The sequence below is a fragment of the Saccostrea echinata genome, unplaced genomic scaffold (assembly GCF_033153115.1).
Source record: "Saccostrea echinata isolate AGI-Se365-2 ecotype Australia unplaced genomic scaffold, CSIRO_AGI_Sech_v1 ptg000008l, whole genome shotgun sequence".
NCBI classification, from domain to species: Eukaryota; Metazoa; Mollusca; class Bivalvia; order Ostreida; family Ostreidae; genus Saccostrea; species Saccostrea echinata.
In genome coordinates this window covers 4,940,570-4,953,560 of record NW_026889757.1, presented here as the reverse complement: position 1 = coordinate 4,953,560, position 12,991 = coordinate 4,940,570, and the positions used below count along the sequence as shown (strand labels likewise).

General features: G+C 31.6%; 1 protein-coding gene across 1 annotated transcript in view; it reads left to right on the top strand.

Annotated features, from left to right (window-relative positions):
- The window catches only part of LOC133181161 (uncharacterized), a 55,091-nt gene extending 44,426 nt beyond the window's left edge, over positions 1 to 10,665 (top strand). The window contains exons 4-8 of the mRNA XM_061315701.1: positions 4,778 to 4,830; positions 7,191 to 7,362; positions 8,743 to 8,963; positions 9,151 to 9,186; positions 10,079 to 10,665. Coding sequence (XP_061171685.1) covers positions 4,778 to 4,830; positions 7,191 to 7,362; positions 8,743 to 8,963; positions 9,151 to 9,186; positions 10,079 to 10,665 — 1,069 coding nt within the window. The remainder of the gene's footprint in view (positions 1 to 4,777; positions 4,831 to 7,190; positions 7,363 to 8,742; positions 8,964 to 9,150; positions 9,187 to 10,078) is intronic.
- The last annotated feature ends 2,326 nt before the right edge of the window (positions 10,666 to 12,991 follow it).

The window sequence follows — 12,991 nt, the reverse complement described above, 5'->3', positions numbered from 1 at the left end:
ATAATTAATCACTGTAGATAATGTATTTGAAAGGTTAATAGAATAAGAGAATTATACAAGAACATTTATTGTATAATACAAAAAGTACTTTCATAGTTTTAATAATCAGGTAGACTTGGAAATAATAGATGAATAAAAATGAAACAAAAATAACTTATCTTTTTAAATGTTCTTCAAAGACCAAGTGAGGCCAATGTGAGAGGTAATAATATAGACATTTTGTTAAAAGCCTGCATGGTAATAGTGATAAATGGGGGACAGATAGAAAGATACTAGACCAATTATTTTGTTGATCTTAATCGTACTGTGTTCCTTGCTATTGGGCAACAAAGCTTCATTTATCAGTTTATGGATCCTCTAAATTGTTGTACTCAGGTGACCGTTAAAGCCCTTGGGTCTCTTGTTTTTCAATAGGACAATATTCAATGTAAATTCGTTCAGTTTAATTTATTATTATGAGAGAGAAATAAACTTGTCTTCGATGATGCTAAAAATTTCTTTGATGCTTTGAACAATCCAGTCCACCTTTCAAATGTACTACTTATATTCATATACAAAATAATCAAAGTCCATAAAACTAATGTCATATAGATAAATATTGTTATATATTTAAAAGATAAAGCACCTACATTCTTTTACCTGTGTTAAAGAATATTCAAAACCATTGTTTATGAATAACAAATCAGAGATTTTATTTCAATTCTACTTTTTTAAAAAAAAGCAAAGGGTCACATAATGTCAGATGGTGAAATCTACTGTGTACATTATAATTGTGAAATCTCTCTATTGTTTAACCGACCTTTAATTAAATGACTGTATTTCAGTCGACCTAAGAAATAGAAAGCTACTTGCTCCTTCCTTCCTTTTTTTTAAAGGAAAATTGCCTGCGTGGTTATTAGTTAGAATAAGAAGGAATGCTGTACATACATTCTTACGTGGCGGGTTGTATTCCCATTGCTGGACGTGGAGACCGGTCTTTCTGATGAGGCCTTAATAGATGCAAGAACAGATTCCTAACTGCGAAATGGTCGTAACTGCCGAACAAAGGTCTAAATTTGCAGGCATTCACCAGTAAATGAATGCAACTTATTATGGGAGAAAAATTCTCGTAAACAAACTTAGTTAAGATAGATTGTGTTTTGTTTAACGTCTCATTCGAGAATTTTTCATTCAGATAGAGACGTCACTGTATGCAGGTTAATGGCTTCAAATTTCGTCCCGAAATTCGTAGTTTCAATGATTTCCAGATAAAATAAGTTTTTTTTCAATTATATTTCCGTATGAAATGCTAAAGCAACATATAAGTCATGATATAATACAGAAAATTTGAGAAAATACTAACTTCAAATCTGCGTCTACGCCCCTTGAAGGTCTTATCTGAAACTTTCTTTTTTTAGTACCGGACGCTTAGTAAAGGAACAGTTATTTTCTATATTTTTCAGCAACCGGTACCTATTTAAGAAAGTTGATCATTCTATCTATAAAGTATGTATGGACAAAAGGTTACAAAAAGGGTACGCTATATATTCCTACTGAAAATGAAAGTAGATACTTAATGCAGATCCAGACGTGTGTCGTAATTAAGATGTATTGGAAATGCAATTTCCAGAATTAAATTTAAACATTTGTATAGATTAATCTCTATTTCAAACACAGCATATAGTTGGGTCAAAGTTTGATTAGCATCTTTCAGACCAATTACAATATTTAGGTAATTGTTTTTCATATTATTATTAATGTCCGATTAATGGACTACTGTGTTTTCTTGATTGATAAATACAGAGGGTTAACACTGAGTGTTACCGGTCGATTGATTGACTGCTTGTATGTTGTTTTGTGTCCTGTTCGAGAAGTTTACACTCATATAGAGACGTCACCATATACCGGTGAAGGGCTTCAAATTTAGACCTTTACTCGGCACTGAGGACCATTGAGCAGTGAGGGTTCTTTATCGTGTCAACGCCTACAGTGACAGGGGGCCTCGGTTTTTAAGGTTTCATCCCAAGGACCCGCAACTTTCACTTCAAAGTGCAGAACAATTGGCGAAGGAACAGTTGCTAGTTACTGGTCGACAGTAGATACTTACTCCCCCTTTACACTTGATCTCAACTCTGGTGTTTCAAGGGGTACGTGTTATGGCCGTTATTTGTATAATTGATAGGATTTATGAGATCGATCACTGTTCGTAACATGTATTCTCATCTTTTTTTTATTTGATTGATGCATTATAAGTCTCAACCCAGTGAAACCAGAGGGTAATATAGGTTTTTTTTCTCCGTCTGTGTGTCCATGTAGATCTGTCTGTTTGTGAATCTGTCTCACTTAGTTTCCCGAACTTTTTTTTTATAGAATGGGATATTAAGATAACGAACAGTAATCATGTCCAAAAGTCTAAATAAACATTACAGAACAGAGCAAACACAGACCCTGGAAGAATTAGAGTAGGGATCAGTTCCCATGAAAGTGTAAGCATCCCCTGTTCACCGGTAACCCACCTTGAAGCTTTTTTTCCCTTGATCGGCTAAATGAAACAATCCTTAGCCAATTCAGTATGAAAATAATAGTTTTACAATTTGTAATAAACACGTAAGTTAACACAGCCTAAAGACAGGATGTACAAGTATTTTGTAAACAAGGTCCATTTAATTATCGACCATTGAGTTTGCGAAATGTAGACCTTAGATAAGATTGTCGGTGCTCTTGTAAATTAACTTATTTGTCAGTAGCCCATCTCAGTTTTAAAAAATGATCGTATGCAGAACATGCTCTTGCGTTTCGAATCTAATTAGAGACATAAACTCCATATGCATGTGATGCATATTAAATGCAGGCCGATGAAAGCAAAAGCTTTCAGTCATTTCGTTTATAATAAAGTTTAATTGTTAGTTTTCCATCATTGACTTTCTCCCAGTCAAGCATCCAATTATAAAACACAGGTGTCATACTCATTGATGCCTTCGGTGAGTATATCAAATCCACGTTTGAATGAATATGAGTATTGTTAATTGAAAAAAAAACGTCTATATTATATACAAATATCGAATTGGAGGCCACAACAGGAGACTTCTTTTCTTTTAGACTTTTTTTTAAAATAAATTCTGCTTCATAAGAATAAAAGAAAACAAGATGACTAACATAGTTAAGAATGTTAAAGCACTCCCTTAAGCGGGATGCTTTGATAAAAATATATTTTGCTTTTATTCGTCCTGTTCTTGAAAACTCAGACATTGTATGGGATAATTGTACTGATAGAGATGCAAAATTTCTAGAAGATGTTCAAGTTGCAGCTGCACGAATAATAACAGGCTTAAGGATTAATTCATCAAGATCAAAACTTTATGAAGATCTTGGCTGGGATACACTTGAAATAAGAAGAAAAATACATAAACTAGTGTTATTTTATAAAATAGTGTATGGATTAGCTCCCCAGTATTTGCAAGATTTATTACAACAATGCATTTTACCACATAATTCTTATCCTTTAAGGAATCAGGACAATCTTACATTTCAAATCCCTCAAGCCAAAACGACTTCATTTATGAAAAGTTTTCTTCCTTCAGCTATAAGACTTTGGAATGATTTACCCTTTAATATTTAAACCTTTCTACACTTTAGTCATTCAAGACTGCCATAAAGAATATATACTGCTTAAAACCTAAGAAATATTACAACTATGGAAGTCGTAAAATGAATATATTACATTGTCAATTGCGAAATAATGCTAGTAATTTAAATGCTGATTTATTTAATCCTTTTTTAAGGGAAGATCAAAATTGTGACATGTGTGGATATAGCTCTGAAACATCATTTCACTTTTTTATGAAATGTCCAAAATATCGTGTACAAAGGCAAAGCCTTATGCAAAACTTTAATACTTTGCAATTACCAATGCCTATATCCTTACAACTTATTTTGAATGGAGACAATAATCTTACTTACAACCAAAATATTGCCATATTTAAAATTGTTCAAGAATTTATTGCATCTACAAAGAGATTTGCATGATATTGTTTCTTCTTTTTTTTAATTTTGTCAAACCACAGAACCAACATCCATTTATGTGTTCTTATTAACTTTCACATTTTTACTGGTATTATTATAATTATCAGTCATATATGTTAAATGCAAACTTATATAGTATCATCAGCTCATTTATATTTTTTTTCCCTATTTATTTTGTCTTCTTTTTTTTTTTTTTTTATAAATCTCTTTAGAATATACACATGTATATATTTTTTCAATGTTATGTAATTAATATTTACTTGTAACATGTATGACTTGACCTGTATTGTGGAGAGGACTTATATAGGCAGTGCCTGCTGTCCAATCCAGTTATGTTTAATCATAATAAAATATTGTTTAAATTAAATAGTTAGCTAATTTTAGCTGATTTTCAATATACAAGTCTATCTTGAAGATTTACAATTTGTGTCGCTTTAATGATTTTTTTTTTTTATGAATTTACGACTTACTTATTGCTTCTGCAATATTTTATTTTTAGTAATTAATACATAATTTGTGTACCCTATATGTTACGCAAAAGACATTATTGATTCACTAATAATAGCCATTCTTTAATTATGTTTTTTTAACTTTAATCCATATATGACTTATTTCTTGTTTTTGCTATAATGTTTATTTTAAACTTAGAACTAGCGAAAGGACTATCGGGTCTGCAAAGCTTTTGCTTAAACCCATTTGTGAAAGTATTATAAACAATAATATATTTTAAACCAAAAACAGGAAGCATATTGATTCGGCTTTGTTGCAATTTCAGATTTCATATTTGCAGAGCCGATTTTATCCTGTTCATCGCAACTTTTCTAAGTGGTGAGTGCAAGCTAGATGTCTAAATATTAATATTTTTGTAAATTTCCCTTTCTGAAATCAATTTATTTTTTCAAAACATTAATTAGATAAACACGGGGATTAAGAGGGAATCGTAATGGTCATATCAAAGTAAAATGAATCTAAAATAAAAAAAAAAAAATAATGATATGAATGCTGGCACATTTACTTGAAAATTACACTGCTGTTTTTGATAAGTAAAATTTTAATATTTAAAAGATTTCTCTTATGTAATACTTTGGTCTTATTCAGGCAAAGACAGTTACTGAGATGTGTAATTATCTTATAATTATTTTTGTTATATTTATTTTGTGTAATCGATTACTAGTATTCAAGTTTTTGCTATGTAACCGATGACAGTTTATTACTTTTCAAAATTAATTACATCTAACTACATTCATTCATTTTTTATTTAAAACAGAAATATTTATCATGATCCCCCCAAAAAGTAGAATCAAATTGTTGTTACTTCGTTTCTCATTTCTTCTTCCATACTTTTTTGTCCGCGAGTGTTCTCGGAAACTACATATCCGATTGAGATGAAACCTTTTTAAGGTTAATAGGCATGTAGTGTAAATGTGCGAAACCAATGTCCTTTTGCTCGCACCTACAAGCACGTACTTGCGCGTGCGACGAGTAAATTAACATATCATTGAAAAAACTTTAACTGTAATGTTTTGGACAAAATGCTTAAAAACTCAGTAAATTATTACTAAAAAGGTGTGTTACTGACTGTCCACAGAAATATTACGGGTTGTTCGAGTCCATAGAAGGCATGGCGAACAAAGCTAAATATTTTTTTTTGAGAACCAATAACAGTTAAAAAACCAAACGTGATCATTTACAATTAAACCATTTTCTTGTAAGTACAATCACATTCACTCGTCATCTTGATTTTTACTGATTACGTCACTGAAAAGGGCGCTACTCCTACAATTTGATCGCAGCAATGCCAAATCGGTAAGGACAAAGTAAATTAAACGCATGATTTTTTTTCTTTTAATTTGGATGACACAAGGTCGTTTTTCGCCATGTTACCTTCCAAATTTTCCAACTCGGCCACCTAAAGAAATATTGAAGGAAGCTCTTCAATGACAGGGTCATTCTAGTCCGAGGCAAAACAAAAACACATATTAATATAAGACAAAGTTACATGGGTGGTTGACATGAACACACGCGCATGCAAGTGTGCTTCATCATGATTGCCTAGGACACAAATCTCAATAATTTCCATGTTCTTTGAAAGAATATCATTAAATTTAAAATTCAGATACATATTATAAGGTTCGACAATACCTCGTATATAAAATTTATTGAAAATGCGCATGAAAGTGCGATGCAATTTGATGATCTGAAACATAACGGTTATAACTTCCTTAGTTTTCAACAAAACGGATGATATTAGATAGGTATTGTGAGTTCTTACATTTTGCTACTATAAATGAAGAATCTAAGGTGTTAAAATCTGATTGGCTAATAGTTTATTGACCGTGTCTCTCTTACTTTTCAGTAAAATACTTTATAAAAAAGACACTGATATATATATATATATATTATAAGTCACTATCAGAAAACATTTGTGAAAAATCTAGAAAATATGTGTGCTGAAATCGGATTTGCTAAGATTGTAAGCATTTATAACTTTCTTAGTTTTTAATGAAAGTTTTTGATGAAAGAAGACAAAATCCAGAGTTTATGTAAATATACAGTTCACACGTTATGGTCTCAGATAAGATATGGATACGAAGACACGCATATGCACCTGGTGCTGAATTCTGATTTGAAAAAAAAAAATAAATTTCCTTGTCATAACAATATATCTCATGTTCAAATAAAGTGCACAGTTGTGTTGTTCATTAGGAGCACACTCTTGAAGAAATGAATATGGCAAACTTTCCTATCCTCCCCATGCCCCTCAAATAATTGTATTTAAGAGACAAAAAATGGCCTTATTGTAACAGTTGTTTTGGAGGTGATTTTATGCCCTGAAATGAGTTTATTGACTGACATCTGTGGTACAAAATGCTAGGCCATTATTATCATACTGAAATATTTACGGATTTTACCGTTTACCCGATCTGTCAAGGAGCACACGACGGGTATGACAGGTCGACAGGGGATGCTTACTCCTCCATGGCACTTGATCCTTCCTCTATTTTTAGAGGTTCGTATTGGCTCTGCTCATTATTTGTATTGTTTAAATAGATATTTGAAGATGATAACTTTTCGTTTTTCATTATTATATATTTTTTTTAAATAAAAAATCTTCAGCTCCACCCTTCTTATGATAAAGATATGAAAACCCTCCATAAATGATTGATTAAATTATGCGTATATTACAGAATGCTTATGTTTGTCCCAGCTAGTGTTTTATGAAGAACAAAGAACTTGGAATGAAGCCTACACAATTTGTGAGAAAAATGGTGGATTGCTGATGTCGGTAGATTCACAAGAGAAATACAATCTGTTAGACACATTTTCCAATGAGCAACCCTGGAACTCGGTGGATAAATTGTAAGTCTTCAGTCCAATGAACCTTAGCTTTGAATGGCACAAGGTTAACTAACAGTACATATATACAGAAAAACCGATATTTTTTATTTGCCTTGCTGTGTTATCTTTTTTGAAGAATGGTTGTGTAATGAAATGAAAAAGCAAACTTGCAAGGGATATCAATCGCTTTTGATATGACTTAAACAGAAATTGGAATGATACGCTAAGGCCTATACTGAATAGCGTAAATAAGTAGTCTGATCTTCTTAACACTATATTAAAACTATACAAATGGGCTAAGAGGATTGGGGAACTACACTGCTTAGCCTTATACAAGAGAACCGTGGTTTACAAGCTACCTTATCAAATTAGACATTTCTCAGTTTTTTCCATTGTGTCTAACATCCAATATCGTATATTTGAGAACATAAGTTGCGTTTAAAGCCACAAAGTAATTAAAAAAATAAAAAAATTCACAATCTTTATGTTACCCTGAACGCTGTCGAATAAGTTTGTTATTGTTCCATCTCCACTTTGTTCGCAGATTTTCTCGCAGATAGCTTGAATAATCTTCATGAGCGATAAGCGATAATCACCAAGTCTAGTTTTGCATTCAACATACATTTAAAAAAAAGTCGTGCTGTAAAAATATACGAAATATGATTTTAAATGTATTTTATCTCAGTTACTGTTACCGACTGAGCTACCGTGATGGCTTACATAAATATGGGAAGTTGACGATGAAAAAGCTGAAGCCATCCCTTTGTCATACAGTTTGTTTATTAGTTAGTCATGATCGTCTATAGTCAGTAAAACATGAAAATATGAAACAGATCTGACAAACCCTATAGTGTCTCTAATTTCGAATAAATTGGGATATATCGATTGACAGTTGAGTAAAAGTAACTATTGGTAATTGATAAAACGTTGTTCATATTTCTTAATGTCGAGTTGAATGCCACACCAAGATAATCTTCTTCTCGTGTAGAAGTATTTGAAGAAATTCTGCTACATAGGAATATAAAAACAGGTCAGGTAATAAATGGGCACAATTGGTGCCCAATGAAATTCCAACAGATTGCTGTAAAACCCGATCTCCAAAGACTACTGTCAGTGATATTGTCAATGAGGAATTCTAGTATTTTTTTAAATATCAACTTCAGGGTATTTGTATGTAGAATTAGAATTAATTTCAACAAAGTAATTCTGTAGATGACCATTCATTACATATGAAAAATTTTGAGTTTCATTTTTTATTGTGGAAGCAGTTGTCTCTGATGTCAAAAAGCCTGCTTTTTTTAATTTATCGTTAGGAATGATTGTATACAGCATAGAAAAGTCATATGTTTTTATGCTTTTTATAATGGACAAGTTATGAGATTTTTTTACGTATTCTTTCAGAGATAAGAAAACAGTCTGGATTGGACTTCATTACACTGACTCAAAAGGTACTAAGCTTGCATGGGCGGATTGTTCCTCAGTTTCCTGGACAAACTGGCATCCTAGTCAACCCAAAAGCACCAATACTAATAAGTGTGTATACCTCCAAACTATTTCCTCTAATTTCTGGACGGACGTATGCAGTAGCCAGTTATACTTTATATGTGAAAATCTTGACTCGAGTAAGCTATAATACTCATAAACTAAATGTTAAGCAACTCTGTTGAAAGGTTTTGTCGTTTAGTAATTAAGACTTGTAACAATTTGCAGATCTTCAAATTGTCGACTATGACAAGAACTGCGATTACTATACATGTCTGATTTGCGATAAATTCAAATTTATATACGTGTATTACTTATTATTTCTAGATCCCTGTACTTCTTCCCTTACATCCTGCTATGAAGGTAAGTGGTTTATAACTATATATACAAATGTGTAATGGGAAATTTTGCAATTTTATTGTCTAAAAATGAAAAGAATTTTTGTTCTTTTAATTTTAATGTGTCCATTCACTTGGTATTATTTTCTGCTATTTTACTTTTATAAAGAAACAAAGTTACTTTTGCCAAAAATTGCAACCAAAAATATAATGGCTAAACTGTTATACGGTCTTGTCCTCGAAATAAAATGAGTGCAAAGGAACTGTTCTTTTTTTCTATGAAATATTCCAATATGTACAGTACAGTGACCTTTACTATCTGTACGTAAATCATCATAAGAGAAATCGTCATTTAAGTCACAGCAAAAGCATCACGAGCCAGATAGCAATCAGCATAACCAGTAAGCTTAACTATACTACATGCAGTATACGATCAGCTTTAACGTCATCCAATCATGCAGCATAACTGTCGGTTTAAATTTCCCTGTCCTAAGAGATATTAATGGCGAGTGACTATTTCTTGCGCACTATTAAACTTATTTGGTTCATTGAAACCTTGCAATCAAACTAAGTTGTAGACTTCAACACTTCAAGTGTGGCAAAATTAGAAATATTAAAAATCCTTTATTTCCATAAATAATCACCCAAAGAAAGCTGGAGGCAAAAACAAAACAAAACAAAAAAATGCTTTTGCTTTTTTTTTTTTTTTTTTTTTTTTTTTTGAAAAAAAAAGCATCGACGATAAAATGGAGATAGCTGATAAAACAGTCAAGCTAATTAATTCCAAAGAAATGAATAAAAGAGCCGTGTTGTGTTGACTTCAACTTATTGTCCCCCACTTTTTTTTTTAAATTTATCCAAAGATAAAACTTGTGACTACACTAATCAAAATATGATCTCCGATCATTTTTGTGCAGCAACAATTGGCGTAACAGGACAATCGGTGGACATTAACCCCAATAACAATCCCTCTTCAAGCTGTTACGAGAGAGAACTCACAACATCCACAGAGGATTGGTCCATCACACCAAGTACACATTTAACAACTGACAACTTACCTCAGTTCATGTCCTCTATAACTCTGGATTCTAAATCTATATCAGAGTCCACAACATTGTCAACATATACAACTAATTCTGTTGGAGAATGTTCTTGTAAATGCGTGGATGATGGGGCCAATATGACAGAAACTGTGCTTCAAAGTAAAATAGAGGCCAGAAAAAAGTTTCTTACAGTTGATAAACAGTCTCTCTCGAGCACAATTCGTAAGAAAGAGAGTGCCGAGGATCCTCGACCAAGTGCAAAGGGGATCGGTGTTGTTGGGGTGGTTTTCATTATTTTCATTATTGGGGGGATTGTTATACCGGATCTTTATAGTTTATATATACATGTTAGTAGACATCTTTTCAAAGCAAAACAGTATTCAAAAACTAATGATAAATCCCAAGCAAACAACGAATGCATTGAACAAAATGTAATGGTTTTAGAAAGCACTACTGAATGATTGTACATGTATAAAGGTAAGGGTTCAAGGAACAGGCTTGACGCCTAAATGTGACTCTTGTTTTGTTACTTCTAGCAGACAGATAGAATGGACACCCGGCGGACAAAGTGTTTATTGCAAATCCGTCATGCTTTTCATCAAGCCTAATACATACGAAAATGTCGATGTTTTCCGCATTTGAACTTCCACTGCAAATACAATTCTGTTGATGCATGAAGAAATTGTTGAAAGAATAAAAAGATATATGCAATGATTCTATGTATTACAGTATACATGAAAAGAGAACACTATTAATAATCATGTTTCAGTGTTTTTTAAAGAATATTTTCAATGCAAAGAACTCAGAATACACGCTTCATCATATGAACTGCAAAATATTTCCAGTATCAAAATATACAAAATCGAGAATTTCAACCACGTTTGATTTATGTCATGTTCTCGATGCCCCATTTCAATAAATCAATGTTAAAAATGCCTCATCTGTAGATGAACATTTATTTCTATGCAAATACAATTATAAAACTCTTCACTGTGTTAGAGCTTTTTAAAAATATGCTTATTGTATATTAAAAATGAAATATTCGATCTCAGGTTTTTCTCTTTTCAATTAAGTAAAAAGGCTAATGCTATAAACTCGACCTAATGTACCGTAAAAACAGAACAATGCAGGGGTCAGCAGAGTTTCATTGTGTGTAAGATATTTTCATTGAATGAAAACTAAATCACTTTGCACATTTATAGATCTTAAAACTGGTTTAAAATAAATAGCACCAGTCTGTCATTTTGCAGTACTTTTTAATTAATTGATACGTAAACATGTTCTAGATTAACAGAGTAGGTAATAATCGAGGAATTTAGAGGGTTGTCATAGAAAATCTTAGTTACGTAGACAAATTATTCCTGAGAAAATATATTTTAGAAATTTAATCATTGGAATATTTATAATTATTGAAAACAGCAACCTGTATTCTTTTTTTTTCCTTTTTTTTTTGTATTGTGGATCGATGATGCAATTTAAAGTCTGTGTGTCAAGTGTTACATTCGTGATCATGTTTTGTTAAAAATCTACCTGCCTAACTAAAGAGAGAATGTATAAATAAATCACAGATTGATCCCTTTTACTGAAACTAGGTGAGGATGAAGGGCGTAAAGGTTATAAGCCTTGTTTATATTTTTTATTTAGTTTTAATGAATGAAGCAAATAGAACAAGGTTTTTACAAATCTGCTTAAAGACCTTTTATACACTGCACATTAACGAGTTCTAACTTTGTGGTGTTTTAATGAGGTGAGAATAATCTGTACTTACATCTTTAATAAAATACAATAATTATGAATTGAAATCTACATGCATTTCTCGAATTTTTACAAACATTCTTAGCTTTTTATAGGCCAAGATTAATCAGTTGAACACTTTAATTGCATGATTTTTTCCCATTTAAAGAGGTTCGTTCCTGAGCCTTTGATCAGATTTTTGTTTTGACCTCTATTTAAAAAAATGCATAATGTTTTAGTTTTTAGAGTACATATGGATTCCACATTGCTAATTTAACTAAATTCAATTAAAACCCCTTGATTAAATTCCATACCGAAAGCATTAAGTGAGGAACTAGATTTGTGGCGGAAGGTTTTTTTTTTTAGAAGAAAATAATCATTTTTTTTCTCTTTCGAAGTATTTACAGTATTGTTAAGTTTGGATACCTATTTTAACATGCACTCTGCACAAAGAATTATTTTGTGCAGTGAAATGTGTTATGCTTGTCATGAATTATATATTACATTAAATGTCATGAATTCTATCATGATATTTAACAAATATAGCCAATATATTGTGAAAGTCCTGGGGGAAAAATAGCCCAATTTAAGCTTAAAATTAACACTTTTTTCCTAATATCTAAAAATTAACATCGCAGACCCCCACTTTTGATTTTCTTTTCTGAATATAAGATAATTTTAACCATTCTGCTTAAATTCAGAAAAATGTCATTACTTTCAAATGATTTTATTGCTTGTTAGATTTTAAATGCCAGAAAAGGCACATTTTTAGAGTGCAGAAAGGTCAAATAATTGACTATGCGGAAGTAATTTGAAACTTTTTTGTAGTCACAAATTTTAATGTAACTATTTAAGATGAAAAAAGTCTTTATTTGTTCCCATAATTTATTTGGATAAAAATATAAGAGGAAAAACTTTAAAAAATTAATTTATGTGTTAGACGTAATTACAGTGCAAAAAAGTCATACTAACTGCTCAGTAGCGCCAAAAGAAGCGCACTGACCCCCATTTTTTGTTTTGGTTTTTAATTAAGCTATGTGTATAGATTCTAAA